Below are 27,927 nucleotides of genomic sequence, written 5' to 3'. Positions count from 1 at the left end.
ATTGGAGCAGATTGAAGAATGAGTAAGTGAAGAAGGAGACAATTGACAAGAGTCTGATATAGGAGAGGTGGTCAGTAGAAGGCTGAAGGGCAGGCAGGTTTTTTAAGATCGTTGAGCATATTTAAAAACTAGTGGAAAATCGTGGCACTATGAGGTTGAAGATGCCTACATAAGGAGGACGTCTCCTTAAGAGACCAGAGAAGCGGGACTCTGGTACAGTATCAGGTGCAGAGAAGTCTGTAGATCTGCATGGGCTGAAGAAGTTCTGCCTGGTGGCCTCAGTGCTTTCTCCGGTGGAGCTGGAGGGACAAAAGTAGAAAGGAAATCACAGGATAGGTCTTGAAAGAGGTAAGAGTTTGAAATTGTTGCTTCAGACAACTTCTTTGATTGTGTCTCATGCACTGACTGTGTGTCAGCCCCTATGATAGGCACAACAAAGTAGCAGTAAGCTAAACCGAGGTGGTCTCTGTGCTTACCTGGCTTGGCAGGTGATCCAGATACACAGTGTTGAAGGCAGAGACGGAATTGGAATTTCTGCTAAGTTTACATGATCTTTAAAATTTTCTTTGGAATTACTTGAGGGCCTTGAGGATGATTTTGAATTGGTTCTGGACAGACGGCAAAACAACCCAGAGACAGAGAGTTGAAGGTGTTTGAGCTATTAATTCAGTAAGTATTTGAGTGCCTCCCACATGCCACTGTTCAAGAGAATGGTCGAAACCACAGGTATTGACATGATGATGGATTTAAAAAAAAAAAAAAAAAAAAAAACTCAAAGGAAATAGTTAAAAATATATGAAAAAAAAAGGTAAATTTGATCTATGTGCAATGTATTAACTAGATGATATAATATATTGAGCATTATGTTATAGATTCATTCCCCTTTAGAACTACCACACTGTCCTATTAGGATTTAATTCTTGGGCTTGACATATTTTAAGTCAGTGGCTTGCAGCTAATCATCACAGTAACTAGCAGCGACTGTTGGCATATGGCAGGGCCCAAGGCCAAGGATGTTGAACATCTGGCCATGCCTGCACCGTTCCATTCAACAAAGGACTGTCCCACCAAAAATGCCAGTCAAACACCTGTTGAAAATCTCTGACATTGATGATATTTGGAGCTACAGAGCTTTTGTTCAGTTTGTTCATTCAAAATATTATACCGTGAACTCTTCACACCAACACGTGTGAAGAACCCCTTTAAAGTCATACTTGATATTTGACCATTAGCTCAAATATTTGCAAAGGTCTTCAGTTTATTCAGCAGATGTTGCCTTCACTACAAATCCTTCTATAAAGGTCTATTTTTTCTTTTGCAGATCTGTTGACCACAAGCTAAAAACAGAGCAGTTTAATGCTGCAGTTACACTTGGTGTTTCCATTTTCTTATATGATGATGCAAACTTAGGATGAGTTTATGTTTTTCAAGTTCAATAAACAAATACATTTTAGCTTATAGGTGCAGATATCAGTGCATTTTTTTCTACTTTATTAAGTCTGGAAATTAATGTTCACCAAATGATCTGGAGGAGTTTTTGTTTAAAAATTCTAACCATAAAATCCAAGAAATTAACCAGAACTAAGAAAATACAGAAATAACTCCCATAACTTTCACGATGTAATTCAAGTTTGTAGAATTTCTCACGAAGCCAGGTAGCCTTTGGTTGTTAAAAAAACAAAATAGCCCAGATGGTCCTTGGATCTAGCATTTTAGCCACATTCAGGGCTTAAACTGGCTTATCAGGTTTGTGGAGATGAGGAAGTAGAAGAAGGAGTAGGAGGAATTTTGTCGAAACCACATTTAACTCTAATGTAATAACTTCAACAGATAAAAGTGGAGCCAATTGTTCCAGCCCCAAGTCCAGTCATCCCCCGATTGACTCTCAGAGTTGGTGCTGGCCAAGACAAGATGTAAGTATAAACGTTTTCAATTAGAGTGAAAGAAATTGAACATAACCTTCCCTGCTCTTTCCTAATGGGTTTAGAATCTCACCTTTTCCAGAGATGAACACGGAGGATCAAGCTTTCCTTTGAGAATTCTTCATTTTCAAATTGTATCGGTTTCTTTCCTCAGAGTAAATGCTTACTGCTTTCTTTGACCTAGAGGATCCCTTCTTTCTTATTTTCTCTCTCTTCTTTAAACACATGACATGGTGTCTGAGTAATTCTGAATGTCCTGGTTATCTGAAAAGGAAGAAACTATATGTTGAGTAGACTGACTGCCGTATTCCATCCGGGTGGATGTAATGTTATACCTTCTCAAGTATGTATTCTCTACTCACCATGACAAAGAATGGAGATTCTCATGGTTTTATTCTGTACCTGAAAACAAAGAGACTGCCAAAGGTTTAGTGAAACAGTATATAATAGTAACAACCAAAGTCTTAATTATCTGCCCATTCGTTCATTCAAGAGAGGACTAGAAATGTAAACCCTGTGTTCACTGTTCTTAATTTTCACAGAATCATCCTATCATCAGCCCACCCTGCTTTAAAGTGAGTTAGTTGCCTTTGTTTCTTTTATTCATTTTGGAGCTACAAATTAAGGCCTACAGTACTCTTATGTGATTTTAATAAGGTGATAAAACAGTGATTTCTTTGTAAATTATGTTAAAAATCCTTCTTGTATAAGTCATACTGTTTATCATTTAAATGAATCCCATAGGCTGAAAGTACTGGCTTATACAACTTATTTTTCACCAGTAAGCCTGAAAATGGATTTGTTTACATTGTAAACAGTCAAATATTATGTAGAAAATGGGCTTACAGGGCACTGAGTTTTCATTCAGATTTTACTGTAATGATGGCAGTAGGAGCCATGCACTTATATAGTAGGTAGACAACAGAAAACATACCTTGTGTTCTCAGTGGTTCATTACATCTTAATAAAGTTTGTATTTTATGCTGCTGCTTGTGCTAACTCCAAACAACACAATGAAAAGGTCTAATATCATTATGATGAATGGTGCTGTAGAGGCAAACATGGTTCCAGGAAAATGTATGTTCTTCTGAAGATTGAAAGAAAATCCAGATAGTTCATCCTTTTTTTACCCAAATTATTCACATAATTTCCACATTACTTTTTTTGGTTTTATCAGTAAAAACCTAGACAATGGGTGGTAGTGTTACTGACAAGCTTAGACAGTGTAACAAAAATACTGTAAATTCAGCTCATTTTATGCAGATACCGGTTTGACCCAGGCCCTCAATCTATTTTACCTACAAAAAATTTAATAATGTCCACCTCCCTCCACCAATAGAGGACAGAAGGCTGATTAGCAGGGAGACCTAGCCAGAGCAGCTATTGATACCATCTTTTTGGAAATTCTGTACCTGGGCTCATTCCTCTAAAGAGAAGATATTATTTATCATTCAACAAATGCTTTTCTCTTACTAGTTCACATTTATTACTGTTTTCTCAGTAACTCACTATTACTTAATCCTTACTTCCACAAAAGAGTTTGGCTTACTCATTCCCTTTGGAGAAAAAAAGGTCTGTGAAAAGACTTTGTTTTTTGTTTTTTTAAAAAACTTTGATAATTATATGCATCTCATCCACCTTTAAGCATCTTCCATTCATTCTCTTGACTATCTTTCTCCTCTCAATAAATCACTCATACACCTGAGACACTGGGAAACATGAGAAATAGATCCTGTTATCGGGACGCCTGGGTGGCTCAGTGATTGAGCATCTGCCTTTGGCTCGGGCCATGAGATCGAGTCCCGTATCAGGCTCTCTGCATGGAGCCTGCTTCTCCTCCCTCTGCCTGTGTCTCTGCCTCTCTCTCTCTCTGTCTTTTGTGAATAAATAAATAAAATCTTAAAAAAATATATATATCCTATTATCCTGGAACAGACTGTCCAGTATTAGGGAAATTATAATGCTCAGACATTCTAGACAAATTGACCATGAAAGTATAACATTATATAATATGTGAACTTTCAAATATTTAGGTAAATAACCCCCATGTTATATGAATAATTAATCACTTGACCAAAGTCAGGCACAAGGAAATACTTATAATGAACAAAGGAATAAATTAAGTGAAATAGATTACATTTTAAATTAAAATAAGAGTGAAAAAGAGGTCCAAGTCACATAGTAATAGGATTTTATGTAAAATATATCTTAATCAGTAAAGACTTTTTTGTTTTTTGTTTTTTTAATTTAAATCAAGGATCAGCACACTATGGCCCATGAGCCAAAATAGCCAGTTTTTGTATGGCTCACAAGCCAAGAATGGTTGAAAAAAATTAAAAGAATAGTTTATGACACATGTGAATTATATGAAATTAAAAGTAATCTTCTATTGTCGTAACATAAAGATGCATGGCTTATTCCACAGCGGTAATAATGGAAAAGAGGGGGCAGATTCATATAAATGTGCCTTTACTTAGTTTGTACACACTTGGTGCTACAGGACTCTTTTGAAGTGAAATTAATGAGCAGAGTGGGATTCAGAAAGGGGGGTCTGAATCGTCCGGGGGAAGGGGTTGTTTATTGCTAAAGAACAAGCAGAGGATTAGAGTCTTTTGAAATTATGGGAAAAAGGAAAAGCTTTACAGGGTTCAAATTATACCCTCTCATTGGAAGATCTTTAAGACAATATTTAGTTTCTAAATTTTCCTAAATAAAGAAGGTCTTCTGCCCTTGATCTGGAAAAGTACTTTGAGGTTAGATTATTTCCTCTGTTCTCTGATGTTAGTCCTCGTAGCAAGACAGACACCTTGTTTTTGTCTTCACTTAACATGCCTGGAATCTGTATTTGAAAGGGTGTGTAGGAAGTCAAGCACCTCCACCAGATGAATGTTAAAATCCCAGATGACTTTGCAGGGACCTCAGATTCTTGTGCCATGCCCCCCAGTAATGGGCTTCCAGGGTTGCCCTTAGGCAGTAATGAAGATGAATAGAGAACAGTGGAATAGTCACCCTGAAATTACAGTCTCAGCACCTGTGACGTTCGTGAGTAGTGTGAGTGGGAAGCACACTGAAGGAAACTGTCTGGTAGGTCGCCGCTTGGCCAGGAGCAGCTGCCTGTAGCTGTAGTGATGAGGATCGTGGTCACCCTTGTGCTTGGGGACACAGAGCAGGGTGAGTAGAGTGCCCAACACCAGGAGGTGGGCCAGAGGCAACACAGTTGCCAGGTTGTTTGCCATCCCAGTCCTACCGTTTACTGACAGCGTATTTTGAGCAAGTTAGGAGAAGTGAGCTGATGTACGGCATTCATTCGTCTGTTCATTCTATGGAGAAGATGCAGCAAAGTAATGTGGTGGGGGGGTGTCAGGGACAGGGCTGTGAGACAAGACAGTCAGGAAGGAGCTGGCAGGACAGGACCTGCCACTCTTCTGTGTTTAAATGTGTGTGGCTCGATTTTTAAGGCTGAAAGTTCTATTAAAGGAGCTTCTCATTAAAAAGAAAGACAATTTTAAATATTGTTTAAGTATGAAAAATAAATAGGGGTGCCTGGGTGACTCGGTCCACCTTCAGCCCAGGTCACGATCCCAGAGTCCTGGGATTGAGCCCCCAGTATGGCTTCTTGCTCAGCAGGGGGTCAGCTTCTCCTTCTTCCCACTCTGCTTGTTCTCTCTCCCCCCACTCTCTCTCAAATAAATAAATAAATAAATAAATAAATAAATAAATGGTTAAGTATTAAGAAAAATTTAACTGTGTGTAAGAAAACTTTAACTTGGATGCATAAGAGTGGCAGATAGAGGGTTAAGCATGCCTCTCTTGCATTTCTCAGATGCCCCTTCCTAGCTGCCCTCTGCCAGCACTGGGGAGGAAGTCTCTGTCCTTTTCATCATCCAGTGCTCCACTCTTGTCCTTGAGTGGAGTTCTTCCCTGGTGAAGCCCCCACCACCTGCCAGCTGTATTATTTGGGCTGGTTAATGGGGGTTACTGTTTTGGAGAAATTGTGCACTGGTGCTTCTGCAAGCCTCAGGACGCCAGTGCCTTTATGCAGTGAGCTCACCAGAGACGGGATAATTAATTGAGCCCCCCTCCCAAACAGCTAGTAATGGTTGGTCATTTTTTCCAATTACTCTCTCATAGTATATTTGATCAGGTGACCCAGAATCATTTATGATGCCTTTCAGAGAACAATATTATTGTCAATGATAATTCTAAATTTTATTTTGACTAAGAGGTTACAATGGATTGTCTTTCTATAGATGTAACCCTTTTTCCAAAATATGCAAATTATACTGAGATATTTTTCAATGACCACTTTACTGCTGGCAATTATAGTTTTCTTTCTGCCAACATTTTGGTTTCCACTGTCAACACTGCCTTAAGTATTATCAGATTCCTTATGATTCTGGAAACTCTTTCACTAATCAGACTTCTCTTAACAGAGGTGCTAAAAATTAGATGCTTTCCTTTCTGTGTAAGTAATTCAGTTTCTTGTTGCTGTGTACAGAATTTAGTTATTTCTGGGAAGGGGCTTTTTAATGATTGGAATTTCTAAATTATATGTACTATGAAAATGGGAGCTAAAAGTTTGTTCATTATTCTTGAAGAACATAAAAGTTTTAATCTTTAAAAATAAAATATTTATAGATATTTGTCTTTTTAAGATCCAAATTTTCCCGAGTAATGCTTTTTGACAGTACAGCTAGAAGTAGAGAATAATCAAGTGCAATTACAAGAATAATCATTTACAATATTTTTAAAGAAAATAAGCATTTTATATTTTAAAAGGTAACCAGGTTTAGCTGAAAGACATTTAACAGGATGAAACGTGTGTCATGGTTTTTAGTGATAAGTTCTTTAGAGAAATAATAGCAAATGATTTTTATCCTACTTTCTGCATTTTCCCTCTTTATGTGAAACATTCTTTGTTCATATAACTTTTTTCCACTGTAAACAAATTTACAGTAGCTTAAAGAGAGAACAATATAGTTATAAGAAAAAAGAAATAAACTAATACAAAAAAAGGAAAAAATAGCGAATGATTGCATGTCAGATATGATTATGGCTTCTTAGCCAGAAGGGCAAACAGTGAAATATATTTTTAAAAAGGAAGTTACCTCTGAGTTTCTTAGGAGAAACAAAATTTCTCAGGGCACCAAATTTAAAACTTGATTTCCATATAGAACCAGACAACAAAACACTGTCTTCAATCGCAGCTTTTACAGCAGATACGAAGGCGGTTTTTGTTGGATGGTTTCTCGCAGCAACCTCTAATCCAAGGGTCTAGTGTAGTAGCACCCTCAGTGAAGAAGACTCTGTAAAGAATCTTCTTGTCTCTAGTCGAAGCGCTCATGTTTTCTATTTGTGTTAATCAAGACTCTTAGTTCCAAGTGACAGAAGCCTGAATCAAACTAGCTGAAAGGGGCAAAGTCAAAGAGGTTTCTTTGACTTCAGGGGAGGCAGTATCCAGGGTTCGAAACGTATCATTGGGCCTCTGCTCACTCTCTTTTACAACGGCTTGGCCAACATGGTCTGAGTCACCCAGGGCTGCTATGGTTCCCAGTCCTCCACATCTCCAGTGACTGACCCCCCACCCCGTCTCCCAGCACCCGTGGTCGGGGAGACACCCTGTCAGAAGGGGCAATGGTAGTCCCAGAAGGAAAGGAAGACTCTTACTGGATTAAGGGACAAGGGGCAGGCAGAAACAACAGACAGATTTTATTTAGGAAAAGACAGTCATATTTCATATTTTTATAAAAGCATGCTGAGGAGGCCAAGCCAAGCCTGTTGGCTTAAAACATGATCCTTTAGAAGTAAAGCTCAGAAACATTTCAGAGCATCATCCTGTCAGACTTAGAAGGCCTTTTGCTTTTCTATTTTTAATTTGTTGCCTTTCCAATAAAATTGCCTGTGATTAAAAAAAAAAAAAAAGATTGAAACATGTTAATAGTTTTCTTTTGCCCTGGTTAACTTGCCACTGAGACTAAAACATCTCATAGGTATTTTACCTATATCAGAAGTCAAATAACAGAAACAATGACCCCCCCAAAAAAAAATCCTAAGAATAACTATATTTTAAAATGTGTGCCAAATGACTTACTTGTAATGCTAGTGACAAGTGGTAACATTATAAATGAAGTTTCCTAGCCACTAAACAACTGGAGCACAAGCGGTGGGCTGTATACATTATTCTTGCTCCCTTATCGTACTTATAAAGTCAACAGAGCCAAACCTATATGTCTCAACCGTACTTCCGAGGGGAAGCAAGTAGTTAAAATTTTTCCTATTTGGGTCTTTGGCTCTTTTCTGACTTTTGCAGACAAGGCGTTCTTGGGCTCCATCTCTTACTCTCTCGTTTTTATTGACCTAAACTTATGATGAAATCTGCAAGTTTAATTTCCTCCCCTGGCAAGTTGTAGTTTGTTCATTAACACCAAACACGCAGTGTGTGTAAGGAAAAAAATAGCATGCTGTCCGGAAAACTGGCTTTAGGTTTGGGGAAATGCTTTTACTACACAGTAAAACAAGTGGAAAGATTATAATCAAAGCATTTCCATCTTACTTGTAAACAATTACAGCCGTTCTTACACGGATGCCACATTAGAAGACTTGGGGAAATTTACTGGATTCCATTCTAATGCAATTAGAGCTAATTTTGTTCTTTAAATGAATAAAAGGTCAGCTAGTAAATCTAGCTTATCTTGAGTCCAGACTTCAATAAATTGTTTTATTTAATTTGTTGTAAAAGATCTTATCCTTAATGGGTCTAGGTCTTATTAGTTCACTTAGGTTTTAAAATATTTATGACCACCTTTTTAGATATGATTTGAATGATAGTTGGAAAGTTTCTCTCTGCAGTGTTATCAAGGCCCAAGATCACTAATTGAGTGAATATAGGAAGGTACTTAAGATTTGTTATCTAGAAAAAGCTGATGTGAACTTCCAGAATTTAAATGTTCTTTAACCTGTGACAGGCAGAGATAATTTAGCTATATCATGGTAACCTTTTGGATACTATCTGACTATAATTTTCCCTACAGATCAAACTACTCACACTTCTAGTGTTTAAAAAGAATACGCACCTGCTGATAGAAATACTGAGGCGATTTTACCATTATTGACAACAACATAGAAAATTTAAGTTATTTGCATTCTGTTTTTTCCTGTTATTTTATGGGGCCATAGTATCAAAGTACTTACATAAAGACTTTAGAGGCATAGTGTAATGTTTCTTCTCTTTCTCCGCTCCCGCCTGTGAGGTTTATAAGATGGATAATCATGTCACTGCAGGACTTCTGTGACTTAGAAAATTGCAGCTTTGAAAAAAAATGCGGTTGGCTCCCCATGGGGAGCCTACTTCTCCTTCCGCCTATGCCTCTGCCTCTCTCTGTGTGTCTCTCATGAATAAATAAATAAAATCTTTAAAAAAGAAAAAAAAAACGTGGTTGCCAAAGTCTTAACCCATGGGTTGAAGGATATGTCACTCTGTGGGGCTGACTGGCCGTGTTACCCTGTCTGTTTGGATTTACTCTTTGGGTTCCCAAAAGGTATAGGTCCTCACGGCTCCTTGGCCAGGCTCCCTGGAGTACAGCATCCTCTCTCATTTGTGGGATAGGCCCTTCCTCTTGTGCCCTCCTATGTTCCCACCTTTCCCCGCCCCTGCCCCTCCCCCATTGTGCCTCCCCCTCACCATCCCCTCTGCTCTGTATCTTCCCCTCCTGTCCTCCCTGTGGCTGAGAGGCTCCATCTAAAACCACTCACTGGTTCCCCGAGTCCCTGTTAGATGCAAGAAAAGCTACCTGACTTCTTCTTCTGACGTCTCCAGATGGACTCCCTTCTGATGCCTCATTCCTAAACCCACTGCATTCTGGTTTCTGCCCTAGAAAATTCTCTGGAGCTCCTCGCTAAGATCCTTAGCTGCATCCAGGGAACACACTGTAGCCCTGCAACACGTATGCCTTCTGCTGCGGTAGACCTGCTGCTTCCCCCCAGGCTCTTTCTGAACATTCTATTCTTTTTTTTTCTCTTGATCCTGCACTTGACTGATTCTCTCTCATTCTCTGTCATTCCTGTTTTCCGTTCCATGGACTCCCTCCTTCTTCTTGCCCATGGCCACTTTACTTTGTTCTTTCTGCCCAAATCCTCCTGCTCACTCCTTAGATTTTGGATACACAGTGATGGTTTCCATCTCAGATTTCTTCCCCAGGACGTGGACCAGCCTTCCCAGTTCCCTGCTGCCCAAGTTGCGCCTGGATGCACAGAGGCAGCAAAGACCTAGTATTTCCAAAATTGAACATACCATTATATCTCCCATCCTGGTTCTTCTTCTGTTTCTTAACCTGTCGATGATGAGTCCAGAGCCTCCATTCTCCAGGGTAACCTGAAAGAAGGCAAAGACTGACTAGTGGAATCAGGAGATTTTATTCGCCATCACACCAGCCTGGGCATCTTGAAAACTAAGCTCTAAAGGTTTCCGTAGCTCCGAAAGTGTTGTTTTGAACAAAACTTAGGGAGAGAGAAAGACTCTGTCCAAAGAAGTCTCCTCAATCTTCATTTGAGCTCTCAACTCAAAAGTAACTTCTGGGCAGCATCTACAATTGTGGATCTCCTCCTTGGCTACACGCAAGTGGCCAACAGTACCAGATAAAGGAAGGATGTCTACATCCTCGTACACAGACATCTGGAACCGGCTCCAAGGAGAGATACTGTTAGCCAGGAAACAGAAAAGCCATGAGTTACACAGATATTTTGCTTCCCGGAAAGATGAAGTGATTATTTTTGAAATTTTTATTCTTTAGCACCCAGGACATACCATCTCAGGCTGAGTTCTGAGCTCCATCCTCACAATGAGCTCCAGCATTCCGAGCCACAGTCACAGAAGCATGAAACCCAAGGAGGATAGAGATCTCTTTCCCTACCTCATACCCATACTCCTCAGCAGCCCGACAGTTCCCCACCCCTGTCAGGTTTACCCACTAACCTGGTCCTGCTACTGCTTAGAACTATTCTCTGGCCTTGCTTGCCCCGGAGCTCCAGCCAGAACCCTTGAAAGTGTTTGGTGGTTTGCTTTGTACATTTAGCACTACCACACTGCTTGCACTTTCCCATATGGCCAAAGCAGGCTGTTTTTCATCTTTATTTCTTTTCTCAGGTGGTACCATCTGCCTTGCCATGCCTTCCCACCTCCTTGCCTCTTCATCAGAGGCAAATTCATATTCACCTTTTAAAATTACCATTTGTTACTGGAAGGAGCAGCCATAGCCCACGTCTCCATCCCTGCCCCGATCCAGTCATCCCTCTTCCAAGGGCCCAGAATACACTGTTTTCATCCCTGTCAATGCCCTCAGTATGCTTTATATATCTATCTGTCTCTGTCTTCTCCCAAGACCAGGAGTTCCTTGGAAATTAGCGTGTGTGTCCCATTCATCTTTTATCTCGACTGCCAAAGAACAGGAGACATAGTAGACTGAAAATAAAGACCTCTTCAGATATATTCAAGGATTCAGATGATGTCTTAGCTTTTCAACCATGGAACTGACATTTACTCTGTTGGAGCAAGCTTTTCTAGATTTGGAGTAGTATCCAAATAGAGTTTAATTGAGTTACTTTTAGAGACTTGCTTTCACATTAGGAGCAACTGTGTTTTTATCAAGTAAAACAACAAACAAAAAACCACCTTAAAATAAGAGGGCTAAAGGAACCTACAAGAAGTTTGCTCTTTTATTTGCTTTCTTATTTGAGTATAGTTGATGAGGAAGCTTAATCTTAGCCCTACAATAAGATTTTTTTTAAAAACTGCATTTGGTGTGTAAGTTTTTTGTCAAAGATTACTTTTCCTTCCTACCTATTGCTCTTGGTATTTTACTTAATATTAGAGGTAATTTGAGTAATAAGAAGATGCTGAAAATAAGTTGCTTAAAGGAATTGGCAGGTCTTACAGGTGGAGTGACTAAAATTTCCAAATTTGTTTTAAATAATATAAAGTCGGTCACTCTATAGTCTATGTAAAAGGGAAATGTGGATCTTTCTTTTTAAGACTTGTATTATCTTTCTAATAACAGATGCACCACTCTATGAATAGATGAAAAAGGACACCCCCCAAAAAAAGGACACCCATAATTTGAAAATGAAATTATTAGAGTAGCTTTTCTTCCAGGATACACCGATTGCCTATCTTTGGCTCTCTATGCCATATATAGTTCAGATTTTATTTTTTTTAAGATTTTATTTATTTATTCTTGAGAGACAGAGACAGAGACACAGAGACACAGAGACACAGGCAGAGAGGGAAGCAGGCTCCATGCAGAGAGCCCGATGTGGGACTCGATCCCGGGACCCCAGGATCACACCCAGGGCCTAAGGCAGGCACCAAACCCCTGAGCCACCCAGGGATCCCCTAAAAGGGCTTTAATAAATGTTGGTTATATGTTTCTTCCTTTTAATAAGCTGACTGGACATTTGTTTTAAAGAAAAGTACTTTTCACAAAGATGTTATGTATAGTCTTTTGCATCCTTTGGGTACAACCAGGTGTAAAAAGCTAAAGGGCTTTTCAAAACATATTTTGAATAAGTGCTGCTAGGCTCTGTGTCTTAAATCTTTTTTTCTGATTATAAAAATAATACATGGTTAGTGGTTTTTGGTTTTGAATTTTTTAAGATAAACTGTCTAGAAACATGTGGCTTAGGACATCAACCCTCTCCTAAACCCATCCTTCCCATAATGCTCATTGCTGGCTGTTTGCTGGGTATTTCAGCAATTTTTGAAACACAAGACCGGATTATCTTACACATGCAATTTTACACCTGGCCCCTCTTTAACATAACAGCACATCATAGACTTTTTCCCGGGTCCTCATGACCTGGTATCTTATTTTACTGTGTTGCCAATTTTACTAATTGCCAATTTGAAGACATTTATTTCAGTTGTTCCAGATTTTGCTATAACAAATGGACAACATCTTTATATATAAACCTTCATCTATTCCAATATTGTGTGGTCCAAAAGTATGAACATTTAAGATTTTCTTTTTTAAAGAAGATACTTGTTTGTTTATTTATTTATTTGAGAGAGAGAGCACACAGTAGGCAGAGTAGTAGGCATAGGGGCAGGCACAGCAAGAAGGAGAAGCAGATTCCTTATTGAACAGAAGCCTGACTCGGGGCTCAATTCCAGGACCCTGAGATCATGACCTGAGGCGAAGGCAGACGCTTCACTGACTGAGCCACCAGGTGCCTAAACTTAGAGTAAAGTTGATGAGGAAATCTTAAATTATTTCTAAGAGATTGTAATGCCAGATTATCAGCCAAAAGTCATACCTATTAAAGTTCCCACCAGCAGAAATGAGAATGAAATGACCATATATATGAAGGATTCGTTAAACCTGATGGTTCTGAAGTTCTGAGAGACCCTGGGGAAGCTGGTGGGTTATTCTATGTGTGTAACCAGCCTGACATCCATCCTTTCTTGCCATGTCTGTCAGGCCAAGGTTTGTAACCTTGCTCCCTGTTCCAGCCCATTCATGATATGACAGGACACGAGGAAGAACTTTGAGGAGACAAGAGGACCAAACTCTGACAGAGCCTCTAACTCACAGCTGAATTCTTCTGTATTGAAGCTGTGAAAGATGTAGATACTGCACAACCTTATCATTTCTTCCTTTTGGTATTCTTTTTCTTTCCTTCTGTTAGAATGATCTTCACGTTGAGCACAGCTCTAAAGTCAGTGGAATAATTCCAAAAGTCCTCTCCTGCCTCAGAGAAAATTTTAGAAACATCACTTCATTTCATTTTATTTTATTTTACTCTATTTACTTACTGCTTTAAACTCTCTTGGACTTTTTTAAATGGATTTTCTTATTCACAAAAATCCTTTTAACACTAAAGCAGCCAAAATGATTGCCCATTAAATATTTTATCAGTGTTCATTGTAGCTAATTTATTTCTTTGGAGTGTGGGAATTTTATCTCATTTCTCCTGTTTTACAGTTTAACAATTGGACAAGTTCTTTTCCAAACAAATTGTTAAAATCCCCTTTGCTCTCATTTTGGAAGATCATCTTTACTATCAAAGATATAAGATCAGAGGCTCCTGGGTGGCTCAGTTAATCATCTGCCTTCAGCTCAGGTTATGATCTCAGGGTCCTAGGATTGAGCCCCTCATCAGGCTCCCTGCTCAGCAGGAAGCCTGCTTTTCCCTCTTCTGCTCCCCATCTTTCTCTCTGTCAAGTAGGAGTAGGATACATACCATAGTATATAAATGAAGTGTAGTATATAAGTGAAAAAATACATGTGCATGTAACTGTTGGAAGTTTAGGATATGTATGTGTGAATATATATATGCACATGTATTTGTCCATATATACACATTATATATATGTACATATGTGTGTATATCTGTAAATATTTCTATGGGAAATAGAAATTCCCTGTTTACAGAGGAAGATAAGAATTCATGGGAAGCATGGTGATTTTTGGTGAAGACACAGCAGCCATTATCAGATTTTAATACTTCTAAAGTAGTGGTGTTGGATTTTCTGAGCATGACTGCAGTAATAACTGAATTTTATAACACTCCAGTGAGATACAAATCTCAATCACAATCTTGTTCATTTTTCAAGTTCACTGAATATCATATTGCTTTTAATGTTTTCAAATAACTGAGATGTTCTTTAATCCAAAAATGAATAAGTGAATGAAGAAATGAATTTCTTATTTTTTATGGTTAACTTGCAACTTTAGCATATTTTCATGTAAAAGTATGTTTTTCTAAGCAATTAAGCAACCTCCTCAGAGAGGAGTATTAATAGTAAAGTCTCACTGTGTTGAATGTTAGTTGCATTTGGCTTTGCTTTTCCTTACCAAAGGCACCCTCTTATTTGCTGGAGAAAAGCAGAAGCCTTTTGAAATCACAAAATCTTATAGAAGCTCTGACTCAAGAGAATTTAGTGTTTGAAAAGAACGCTGACAGTACTCTAGAGAACACCTTCATGAGTTTACATATTTTTTAAAAATTGATCTGCATTCAACAAATTTTAACGTTGATTATATACATAGTTCAACTGTGTTGAAGGAGATAACACTTGTGCAAATGGTAAATTGGAATCAGATGTTAGTTCTCCTCTCAGGAACATTATAGATAGAAATAATCATAATGGGAGGGAGAAAGTGTTAAAGGCCAGAAGAGGTATGTCTAAAATTATATAGAAGTTCAAGATGATTACTTCCAGCTAGGAAGAGTTCGAAAAGCCTTGGGGGAGAGGGGAATTTGAATAGAGCCCTACAGGGTGAGTAAAATTTGGAGATGGAAAAATATGAAGGGGGAAAAGAAAAAAAAGCAAAGATGCATTAAAGCAAATAACCAAAGCACATGCACCTTAAGAAAATTTAATTATTCTGTTGATACAGGAGTGTACCCATGCCCTGGCTTTATCATGTTTTATAAACCTAAGTCATTCTGGATAGAATGCATATTACCAATATTTTTAAAGAATTTATTGTGAACATTTTCGAACATAACAGAATAAGATGATAAACTTTCATGTCCCCATCACCTGTTAGATTTAACAGTTATCAAAATGCTGCCACACTTGCTTGATGGAATCCTTTTCTTCTCTTTCCTGCCTAAGTCCTGACCAAGCAAATCCAGGCGCCAGATCACCTTATATCCACGCACTTTAATATGCAACTCTAAGGTTATTTTTTTGTATAACCACAATGCCATTACCACAACACATCAAGTAGGTGAACATTCTCTTGCTATTTAATACCCGGCCTGTATCCAGTCGTCTCCCTTTGTTGCAAAAATATATTTTGACAGTTCCTTTTTTGAATCAGGATCCAAACCAGACTAAGTACCTTTTAATCCAGAGCTCTCACTCTCTGTCCTTTTTGCCATACATTTCATTCCTTGAATAAACCAGATCATTTGTCCAGTAAAAATGCCTCACTTTCTAGATGTCTCTGCTTACTCCCTTGTAGTGTCATTTAAATTGCTATTCTGTCCCTGTAACAGGCATTTAGCACTAAAGACAGAGTTCTAAAGATTTGATTAGATCCAAGTTCAACTTTTGTTTAACAAGGGTATTTTGCTGCTCTGTATTTCTTACTGCCATCAGCAGGCACATGGCTGGCTCTCTTGTTGCCATTAATGCTGGACCAGCCACCTCATTAGGAGTTGTAAAGTGGTAGATTTCTTTTTAATTAAGTCATTCCTTTCACATTTATTAGCTGAAATCCTTCAGTAAAGACAAATATTTCTTCATCAACTAGGGCATTTCGGTTACCCTGAAATATAGCTCATATAAAGGTGGGATAGGGGCATCTGGGTAGCTCAGGGCATGATCCCGGGTCCTGGGATTGAGTCCCACATCGGGCTCCCTGCAGGGAACCTGCTTCTCCCTCTACCTGTGTCTCTGCCTCTCTCTCTGTGTCTCTCATTAATAAATAAGTAAAATACTTTTTAAAAAATACCTTTAAATCCCCTCTCTCTCCCTCTTCCCAATTCTCCCTCTCTCCACTTCCTCTCTTTCTGTCTCTCTCTCTCCCCCTTCTTCCCCCTATTCCTCTTAATATCCAGATGGTCACAGCTTCACTGATGGGTCTTCATGTGGTCTTCTGAAATTTATCACAACCCCATTGACCTTTGATAGTTTTTTCATTTCCTGATATGAAATGTTCCCGGTTTGGGACACCTGGGTGGCTTAGCGGTTGAGCATCTGCCTTTGGCTCACAGGATCTGGGATCAAGTGCCAAATCGGGATCCCCGCAGGGAGCCTGCTTCTCCCTCTGACTGTGTTTCTGACTCTCTGTCTCTCATGAATAAATAAATAAAGCTTTAAAAAAAAAAAGAGAAAGAAATGTTCCCAGTTTATCTTACATATTTTCTGCCACAGACCTGAAATCAGTCATTCCTACAAGGAATACTGGTTCCTTTTTGTGCAGAATGGATTTCAGGACTCACAATCTCGTGCTAGAGGTACTCATTGCTACTGGGATATCCTTTTTTCTGGGCCTTTACAACAGAAACAAATTATAAAGTTATGCTGTTTTTTCCAGTTGAGATTTAACACTAGTGTTATTTCTTTGAATTTATTTCTGCATCTTTTCTTTAACATTGAAGTCTTGATGGTTAACAGCATTAACATAATTATTTATTTGCTTTATTCTACAAGAACTATCTGAAAAAGTAATATCCTTCTTTTTTTAAAGATTTATTTAATTATTTATGAGAGGGCAGCCCCGGTGGCTCAGCGGCTTAGTGCCACCTTCAGCCCAGGGCGTGATCCTGGAGATCTGGGATCGAGTCCCACGTCGGGCTCCCTGCATGGAGCCTGCTTCTCCCTCTGTCTGTTTCTCTCTCTCTCTCATAAATAAATAAATAATCTTTTTTAAAAAAATTATTTATGAGAGACACAGAGAGAGAGAGGCAGAGATAGGCAGAGGGAGAAGCAGGCTTCTCACAGGGACCCCAATGCAGGACTCGATCCTAGATCCTGGGATCACGCCCTGAGCCGAAGGCAGATCCTCAACCACTGAGCGACCCAGGCATCCTTTAATATCCTTTTAGTAATAATTGTTACTATAAGCAACAATACCACCATTTTTCCTTTAATAAAACTGCTGAATAAAGTTAAATATTGTTTTATTCATTCTATTTGCTCTTAAAAAAATATATTGTTTTATTCATTCTATTTGCTCTTAAAATAAATCCCCGATGAGTGTGTAACCAAAATGCTGTCCTCTTAAAGTCACCTGAAATTGTCTTTTTGTTTTTAGGGGTTTTTTTTCTGTGTGGTTGTATTAACCAGCATGATCTACATTGCAATTCCTTTATTTCCATTTACTTTCTAGTTGTAGGCAATTTTATAATTCTGTTTCCTGAATATGTGAAAAAGTCACTTGACTCCGAAGTTGAAGCTATAGTAAGATCTCTCTGGAGAGGTCCTGCTTTCATGTCTTTGCTCTACCCTTCCTCTTCCTTTCCCTATAAATAGTGACCACTTTTGTTTCACTTTTTTTTTAATTATCCTTCTACTATATCTTTTTGCAAAAGTGAAACATGCATTATTTATTGTTTATCTGAATATTAGTAACCTTTTAGGTTATTTTTACAGATTTTGAGCATTTGACAATAGAAGTATCAATTTGGGTATCTCCTTTGGAAATGAAGATTCTACAATGGCTATGTTTTCCTCTAATTACTTCATGCAATTTGTTTCATTTTTCAAATAGGTCATGCCTGAATTAAAAGATAAAATGTTTCCTACTTGATATGTTCTTGGGCTATGACAAGATAAAATATTCGTTTTATGAGATGATGTAAATATTCAAGAGGCAAGCCATGAGCTTGAGGAATTAAATCCATTTACATTTGTGTTAATTATATGAATGCTAAAGTTGAGCTGTGAGGATCAAGAAGAATAAGGAGTGATGATTGATTTGAAGAATCAACATAAAACTGATCCTCATAATTGTCTTTGGGTATTTGTTACTTTTGATCAAATGTGAAATATGGAAATGACACTGTTACAATTTGGCATTTTAAGCACTGATAATCTGAAACATAATTTCTCCTAAATTCTGAATATCTACTTATATATCTAAATGAGATGGATACTTGGTATATTTCTTATTTCCATATAACCAATGACCTTAAAATTTAGCAACTTAAAGCAATAGACATTTGTTACTTCCTGGTTTCCTGTGGGTCAGGAATCTGGGGGGTTCTGACTCACATCTCTCTCCTAGCTGCTGCCCAGGGCGGCAGTCATAGGAAAGCCTCGGCTGGAGCATGTGCTGGGAGCTCGCATGCATGGCTGTTGGCAGGAGGCTTCCATTGCCAGTCACATGGGCTGCGTCCAAAGGCAGCTTCAGCATCCTTGTAATGTAGCAGCTGACTTCCCCAGAGCATGTGATCCAGGAAACAGCAAATCAGAAGCTTCAGTATCTCTTATGACATAGCATGGATACTGCCCAGCATTGTTTTCACAGAGCATGTTAGTCCTACAAGTTAGCCAGCTGTCCTGTGAAGGCAACACAGTGTAGGGAGACTGGGAGTCGACGAGAAGGGCCTGGGTGGCTGACTGCTACACTTCAGTGTAGCATTTCTAGGACTTTAAGAATGAAAAAAAGGGGATCCCTGGGTGGCGTAGTGGTTTGGCGCCTGCCTTTGGCCCAAGGGGCGATCCTGGAGACCCGGGATCGAATCCCACATCAGGCTCCCGGTGCATGGAGCCTGCTTCTCCCTCTGCCTATGTCTCTGCCTCTCTCTCTCTCTCTCTCTCTCTCTCTCTCTCTCTGTGACTATCATAAATAAATAAAAATTAAAAAAAAAAAGAATGAAAAAAGAAAACAAAACCGTGATGTTTTATAAAACCACTGTGATGGGGCACCTGGGTCGCTCAGTCAGTTAAGTGTCTGCCTTCAGCTCGAGTCATGATCCCAGGATCCTGGGATCAAACCCCATGTCTGGCTCCCTGCTCAGCAGGAAGTCTGCCTCTCCCTCTTTTCCCTAGTTCATGCTCTCTCTTGCTATCTCTGTGGCTATCTCTGTCTCTCTCTCAAATAATAAAATATTTTTTAAAAAATAAAAACCACTGTGACCCAACTATGCAGTTATATAGTAATATCATAGTGAAATCCTCAGGGATCTTTTTTTAAAGATTTTATTTATTTGTGTGAGAGAGAGAGACAGCACAAGCAGGGGGAGGGGCAGAGGGAGAAGCAGACTCCCTGCTTAGCAGGGAGCCCAACTCGGGGCTCCATCCCAGGACCCTGAGATCATGACCTGAGCTAAAAGGCAGATGCTTTACCAACTGAGCCACTCAGGTGCCCCTCAGTGGTCCTTTGGTATGTGTTGTATGGAGTTAGTTTAAAATGCAATGTGGGAATTTGTTTTATATGTTATTTCAAAAGGTACATGGTATTTCTGAGATTGACTAAAATGTTAAATCTGAGAAGAGAGTCATGGCTTAAGGAACATATTTTTTTTATCAAAGTGGTTTTTCTTCCAAACAATGAAAAATTTCCTGTTCCAGGGTTTACGTTAAATTCCTAGAGGTGATTACAAGAGTTTTTACCTATGGCTTCATTTTGTTACACTTAAAAATGGCTGTTCACTTTTAAGGGTGAATAAGTGAGCCATCGTGAGGGAACTTTTGAACTTTGTATGCAGGTTAGTAGCCAGTTATTCAGACTTAGATAATTCAGACTACTGGCTTCATAGTGTTTGCACACAATAGTTGAACAATAAGGATCATTAAACGCCCTGGGCAGACATATCCAAATTGTGTTTGCCTCTCACTTTGGAGGCTCTGTGTGGCTGGAGGGGTGAGGATTGGTTCTTTATTGACTTGTCAAGCTGTGAGTTTGCATTACAGGCCAAGCAGCCCATGACCCATTCTATTTATTTCACTGTTTTGTGGTGGGGAAACAGGTAAAGAAATCCCACTGAAAATCCCTCCTTCTACACGTTTTTATGAATAACTCCAGTGTTTATAGCAGTTAGGGCACTCTGATCAAATCCTCCAAAGATGTAACGTTAGCAGCATGGAGCCATTGTGGGACACAGCTGTGGGCGGTGTTGGTTACTCTGCGCGCCATTGCTTATTCAACAGAAAGCGCTGGAGGAGAACTTGCTGTGCAGTTAAGTCAGGGGGAAACAATGATACTTCAGGGAGAAAAATCTAAAGAAGTGAAAAACACTGTTTAGAAGTATGGAACAATAAAGATTGGCAGTGAAGGCCAATAGGAATCCAAAGTTATTTTTACAGTGATCTAATGAAGCTAAGTGATGATAAAATATCTCACAAGCAATTAGAAATTATATCACGTTATGCGGTTTATTTTTCTAGAATGTGCAAAACTGAAGAGCTAATGAAAGAGATAATTAAAGCTATGTATCCGATTACCGCAAAAGTCACCTAGCAGCTAAAATAAAAAATAACTCTCAAACACTCATATATTTTCTCATAAGATGCAAAGGAATCAGGAAAAGCAAGTCACTTTAGTCACTTTAGTGGCCAGTCTAATCTCTTGGAAACAGATTAGGACATGTCTTGTCGCAGCAACACTGAGTACCCACTTTAACGTTTTTTTCCTTTTGCCACTTAGGAAATTTGAATAAGAAACACGCACACACGAACATATATATCTTTAAGAGAAATAATTCAGTTGAAAATTCAGTTGAACTGGAAGGGAATATCAGGCATTTTGGAAAGATTATTATTATTATTATTAGTGATTTTAACCAAAATGCCATCTGTCTAAATTGAAAAATAAGAAGACAGGAGCAAATATATCTGAGATTTCAGGCACTGCCCCATGAAATGATCTCACCGGTCTCTATACCCTTTGGCTAATACTAAGCCATTCTCAGGGGCACCATTTACAATCCTTCTAGGTAAGAGAAATCTAAGAGAAATGAAAGAAAATGAAAGGGGATTGGAAAGAGTGAGGCAGAGTAGATAATATTCATTATGTGTTTGGTAGAGCTGAAAGCAATTGAAAAGCATTTCCAGATAATAGTTAGATTGAAACCTTCAAGATGTGCTTGGTCCTGGCATTGATGTCATCATCATTCTTGGTCTGAGGGTGAGGACATAGGTGAGGAATCCAAATCCATGTTGGCAAATAGAAATCTCAGTGTTGGAACTCTTTAAGTGTGATATGGTAGGAAGATACACAGGAAGGAAGGGAAAGAGGAAATTAGCCCAGTCTAAAATATTTTAAACAGGCAAAAATATTGAAGAATAAGATATTTATTTCTAAGAGTTCTCGACCCAACATTAGGCACTACACTTATTAAAGCTGATAAATAGGGACGCTTGGGTGGCTCAGCGGTTAAGCACCTGCCTTTGGCTCAGGGCGTGATCCTGGAGACCCGGGATCAAGTCCCACATCAGGCTTCCTGTATGGGGCCTGCTTCTTCCTCTGTGTCTCTGCCTTTCTCTCTGTCTCTCATGAATAAATAAATAAAATTTAAAAAAATAAAGTTGATAAATATGTATTAAGACACTTTTATACTGCAAATAATTCAAAGACAAGATACCCACATTACTCCTAAGAAATGTACTGCTGCTGTGAATGATGGAGACAGATATGCACGTAATATAGATACAGAGCAGCTGCGGACATTGTATTCCTTTGAAAAGACAAGACCCAAGACTGTGAACCCACCTTAATACCTCAAAGCTATTAAAAAAAAAAAAATTAAAAAATACCTCAAAGCTGTTCAAATGTATGATTTTAATTATGTACCAGAATAACCTAGCTTTATGGGGTTCTCCTCCCTTGACCCTTTTCTTGTTATCTCTGTTAATGATAATACACTCAGTTTAAATACACTAAATTGAGCAGCTTTTGAATTGAGCTTGGGACTTCTACGACCAGAACATGGTCAGCAGTTGGCTGGAAGGCTTTAGCCAAGCCGTTGTGTTTTCCCAGTAGTTTATTAAATAAACTGTAACATATATACAGAAAAGTGGATAAGTCATAAATGTGCAATTCAAACCATTATTCACAATTCCCAGCAACATTTCAGATGTGTATACTGTGGCAAGTGTTTTTAACTTAATTTTTTATTACACAAGATACATATGATAATTACAGATAAACGGGAAGGAAGAAAAAAACCTACCACTGTATCATAACCCGAAACTAATATAGCATGTGTATTGACTATACTAGTATTAACATTTTTAAAATTAAAAAAAGAAAAAGGAACCATCTACAACCCCACCATGCAGAGCCAATTTCAGGAAATTTTGGTGTGAATGTCCTTACATTTATATTCTTTTTTACTTCTTTCATACATTCTTATTTGCTTTTTTTCTTACAAAAATTGGATTCTGATGCAGACTATCCATAACTTTGTGTGTGTGTGTGTGTGTGTGTGAGAGAGAGAGAGAGAGAGAGAGAGAGAGAGAGAGAGAGAGAGGGCGATATCTCAGATTACTAGTCTTTTGTTTATCTTCATTTATTTAAACAATCCCCTATTTGGGGGTATTTTAAATTACAGTCATTGTAGTTTGCGGGTTTTTGGCAATCATAAACAATGCTATAAATAATATTCTTTTCCCCATATCTTTACTTAGTTGTCTAATTATTTCCTTAGGATTAATTTCTACACATGGAATTGCTGGTCAAGATTAGTACCTTTTTAAGGTTTTGGTAACCATTCAGAAGTGCTATAACCGACCATTCCTCCCATTCCCCATCTTGACTCTTGACATCTTTTTAATCTGTACCAAAAAAAAAGTATTTTATTGTTGTTTTCATGGTCATGTCTTTGATTATCATGAATATAGAACCTTTTTTTTTTCCCTGTTGGCGGTTTTTGTTTCTTTCACTCTATATCACCTGTTTGTGTCCTTTGCTCCTGTTTTATTAAGAATGTTAGTCTTTTTGGTTTCAATTTGAAACAACTCTTTCTATAATAGGGACTGAATTCTCTATCATGTATTTTGCAAATAATTTTCCTCCATTTTGTCTTTGCCTTTGCTTATGATATTTATAGTTTTTGCACAGTCAAATCAGGGTTTCCTTTTATGGTATCTACTTTTGCGGAGATACTTAGAAAATCCTCCTCTACCCCAAGATTAAAAACATATGTTTACTCATTTGTTGGGGTACTTTAATGGTTTTCTGTTTTCTTTTACCAAATATTTAATCCCTTTAGAATTTATGGTTTGCGATATACCCTGTAATTTGAGTCATCTTTTTTCCAAATTAACTACACCATCTTACAACTCAAACAAAGCTAATTCTCAATTTTGTATGATCATTGTCCATTAGATCACATGAATTATCTAAAAAGCATTTTAGATAACAGGTTCGGTTGTTACCTCCAGCAAACATTTTCCACTAGAATAGCTAATTGTAAAGTTGAAACAAAGTGATAATCAGAGGAACAAATTCTTTACATGTCCTTTTGAAAATCCCCACCCATCATCTATGAGTAGGTAGGAGATAGAAAATATCCTTCCCTCCAATACCCTCCTCTTGTCGATAACTTAGATTTGGGGGCATATTTCCACCTCTGGTCCTCACAGATCACAAGACTGTTTCTTCTTCCTGTCCTCCCCACCCCCCACCCCCACCCATTAACTCTGTGGAACCCACAACCGCAGGTGCCTGGGTTCTCTTCCACTCTCCTAACTTGTCTGGTATTTCTTCGCTTCTCTTCTCACTTTATTGACACCCATATTTTCCTCTCCTGTCCTTTATCCATCTTTCTTCCCACATCATAGTGCATATGACTATACAATTTTTTCCTGTGATTTTTGATGACTAGAAAAATATCCTAAATGTATCATTTCTTCCAGGAAACCTCTACTTGCAGGACAAGCTTTTGTTTGTTTGATTAGTAAAATTAAACATAAACAGGTTTATGAGGTGCCTACAAATGCCTGTTACCATGTTAGGTGCCAGGGACACAGAAATAAAAATAAAAAAGGCTTTACATTCCTTTGAGGATCTACTAGCATAGCCCAGGTAACAGGTATGTGTACATACCATTCAAATGATTCTTCAGCCGTATGGGAATTCTTTGTTCAGTTTTTTTCAGTGTGTTCTTGAAAAGAATAAATAGTCTATTTGTTTGAATACAGAGTTTTTTAAATGTCCATTGGGTCAGTTTTATTATTTCTTTTATTTTGTTCAAACTTTATATACCTTTATTGTTTTGTTTTGTTTTGTTTTGTTAAGATTTTATTTGTTTGTGAGAGAGTGAGAGAGAAGAGAACACAGGCCAGGGGAGGGGCAGAGGCAAAGGGAGGAGCCAAGGGAGAGGGAGGAACAGACTTCACTGAGCAGGGAGCCTGATGTGGGACTTGATTCCAGGGCCACAGGATCATGACCTGAGCTGAAGGCAGACGCTGCAACGACTGGACCACCCAGGGACCCCTCTTTACTGGTTTTGAACTATTTATTCTGTCAGTTCCAGATAGATATCCTAAAATCCCCAGTTATACTTGTGGATTTGTCTGTTTCTTACAGTTCTATTGGTTCTGCTTTGTATGTTTTAAGGAAATGTTTCTAGGTGCATTCAAGTTTTAAATTGTATTTTCCTGGCACATTGAAACCTTTTACCATTATGAAGAAACCTTCCTTACCACGGTAGTTGTTGCCTTACAAAGTATTTTGTGTACTGTCATATTTCCTTGTGTCCACATGCCTCTTTTGCTGGCCATTTCCTTCAGCCTTTCCATTGCTCCACTGTTAGATGTGCCTCTTATAAATAGCATACTGTTAGGTTTCACTGTTTTACACAATCTGAGCAGTAAATTGTTTAGGCCATTTATTTACATGATATAATTACCGATCTTTAAAGTTATAGTCCACCTTACTTGGGGTTTTCTGTTTGTCTTACTGTTCTAGGTTTCTCCTTTCCTTCTATCATATTGGTTATTTTTTTTAACATTTCATTTTTCTCCATACTAGTTTTTTTTTTTTTTTTTTTTTTTAACTTTTTTTTTTTTTAATTTTTATTTATTTATGATAGTCACACAGAGATAGAGAGAGAGAGGCAGAGACATAGGCAGAGGGAGAAGCAGGCTCCATGCACCGGGAGCCCGATGTGGGATTCGATCCCGGGTCTCCAGGATCGCGCCCTGGGCCAAAGGCAGGCGCCAAACCGCTGCGCCACCCAGGGATCCCTCCATACTAGTTTAGAAGTTATACTTCATTCCTAATCTTTACATGGTTACCTAGAAATTTTAAATTGAATACCTTTATACCTCCTTTCAAATAATAGAAGTACATTAGTATGCTTTAGCTGTATTCAACCCTGCTGATTTATGTATTACCATTTCCATGTATTTTATCTTTTTTAAATAATGCCATAATATATTATTATTGTTTACTTTAGTCAGTGTCTATTTAACTTTACCAACACGTTTATCATTCTTCCTCGCATCTCAGACCTTCTAATGGGATCACTTTCCTTTTCCCGGAGTACATCTTTTAGAGCAGAGGTGCTCAGAGTGGTGCATAGGCCCTCAGAATATACAGCTTTTGAATGGTTTGTGTGGTGAAGTGGACAGTGATGAAATAGGAAATGCTCATAAAACACTTTCCCTCCATACTAAAATGTGATAGTTGTCTTGAGTATTTAAGTTGCAAACTCAGCTGGCATCTTTTTTCAAGATACCATTTTTACTTGAAAGAGTAACTGACAGACAATGGCTATTCAGACTTGGATACCTGGCCAACATTTCCTCAAAAATGAACAAAGGAAGACTGTTATTTCATGGAAAATACCTATGATTATGTGTAATAAATGATAAAATAGCAGCTTTTAAGTAAAAATTAGAGTCTAGAGTCTTGGAAAACATATTAAAATTTGACAGCTACTCGGTGCTCCAAGGCATTTTTGACGAGATGATGGTAACACCAACAAGTGTGATATTTTAATATTGTATATTGAAATGTGTGGGTAAAATAACTTTTCAAAGTGCTTAGCAGTTCAATGAATTTTAATGTAACACAATATGAAAAGCTTACCAATATGATTTCAGGTTTCACATAGCAACTACCTTAAGAAACTATCACTCATTGTATTTTGGTGCAGTATGGAAAATTTTACACAATTATCTATAAAGGCCTTTAACATGTTCCTCCCCTCTCCAATTACATTAAGGAGATTTGCAAAACTATGAAGCTAGTGCTAGTCTTCTCCGAAAATTGTTTTTAAAAAAATGCTGTCTATTAATATGTAATGAGTTTCTTATTCTTACTTTTAAATGATTTAGTAACTACATATTTTCTTAAAATCTCAGTTTTGGTTTTTAATATGGCAAATAAGGGACGCCTGGGTGGCTCAGCAGTTGAACATCTGCCTTCAGCCCAGGGCATGATCCTGGAGTCCTGGGATTGAGTCCCACATTGGGCTCCCTGCATGGAGCCTGCTTCTCCCTCTGCTTGTGTGTCTGCCCCTCTCTCTCTCTCTCTCTCTCTCGTGCGCACACGAATAAATAAAATTTTAAATAATAATAATAATATGGCAAATACTGACAGATGCGCTACACGTAAGCAATAGTTCCTTGGGTTTTTCAGTCATTTTAAGAATGTGAAGTGGTCGCTAAGACTTTCAAAACATTTGAGAATCACTCCTTTAGAATTTCTTTTAGTAAGGATCCACTGTTGGCAAGGCCTTAGATTTTCCTTGCCTGAAGATGTCTTTTATTTGATCCTTATTTTGGGAGTTTACAAAGACAAAATGCAGGTTTCCCCAGCACAGGGAAGATGGGATTCCACTGTTCTTCCAGTTGCATTGTTGCTGTGGAGAAGTCAGCTGTCATCTGTTTCTTTGAAAGTAGTATTCTTCTTCCCCTATGACCATTCCTCAGACTTTCCTCTTTGTGATATTTTATAGTTTCACTCTGATGTGTCTAGGTGCAGATTTCCCTTTCTTTTTTTTTTTTTTAAGATTTTATTTATTCATGACAGAAACAGAGAGAGACAGAGACATAGGCAGGAGGAGAAGCATTTATTATGCAGGGAGCCCGATGTGGGACTAGATCCCGGGACCCCAGGATCACACCCTGGACCGAAGGCTTGCACTAAACTGCTGAGCCACCCAGGCGTCCCAAGATTTTCCTTTCTCTATCTTGATTGGGACTCTGGGCTTCACCAAGTCTATGGATTGGTATCCATTCCATAAAAGTCCCCAGATATTCTTATTAACATTTTGTCTCTGCCCCATTCTTTCTCTAGAATTATGATTAAATGTATAGTAATTATTAAACATGCAGCAATTTATCATATTCTCTCCTTGCCCCTCCAAGCTACATTCTACATGATTTCTTCTATCTTCTTACTGAGTTTATAGTTCTCTCATTCTGCTGAGAGTAAATTTGTCGCTGTATTTTTCATTTCTAAGTCAGTTCGTTTCTTTTCAAATCTGCTAATCAATCTTTATATTACCTGCAGGTAATGTCACACTTTGCCTTTTATTTATTTTTAATGTTGTAGGCAGAGTTGTTGTAGTTGATAATTCTACTGTGTGGTCTTTAAGG

General features: G+C 38.3%; 1 protein-coding gene across 2 annotated transcripts in view; it reads left to right on the top strand.

Annotated features, from left to right (window-relative positions):
• The window catches only part of TAF3 (TATA-box binding protein associated factor 3), a 180,437-nt gene that overhangs the window by 143,227 nt on the left and 9,283 nt on the right, over positions 1-27,927 (top strand). For both annotated transcript variants that reach the window (XM_025445067.3, XM_025445068.3), the window contains exon 4: positions 1,831-1,913. In XM_025445067.3, the coding sequence (XP_025300852.1) occupies positions 1,831-1,913 (83 nt within the window). The remainder of the gene's footprint in view (positions 1-1,830; positions 1,914-27,927) is intronic.

Source organism: Canis lupus, chromosome 2, assembly GCF_003254725.2.
Source record: "Canis lupus dingo isolate Sandy chromosome 2, ASM325472v2, whole genome shotgun sequence".
Lineage (NCBI taxonomy): Eukaryota > Metazoa > Chordata > Mammalia > Carnivora > Canidae > Canis > Canis lupus.
The sequence above is the reverse complement of the archived record's forward strand: the minus strand, read 5'-3'. Positions and strand labels throughout refer to the sequence as shown.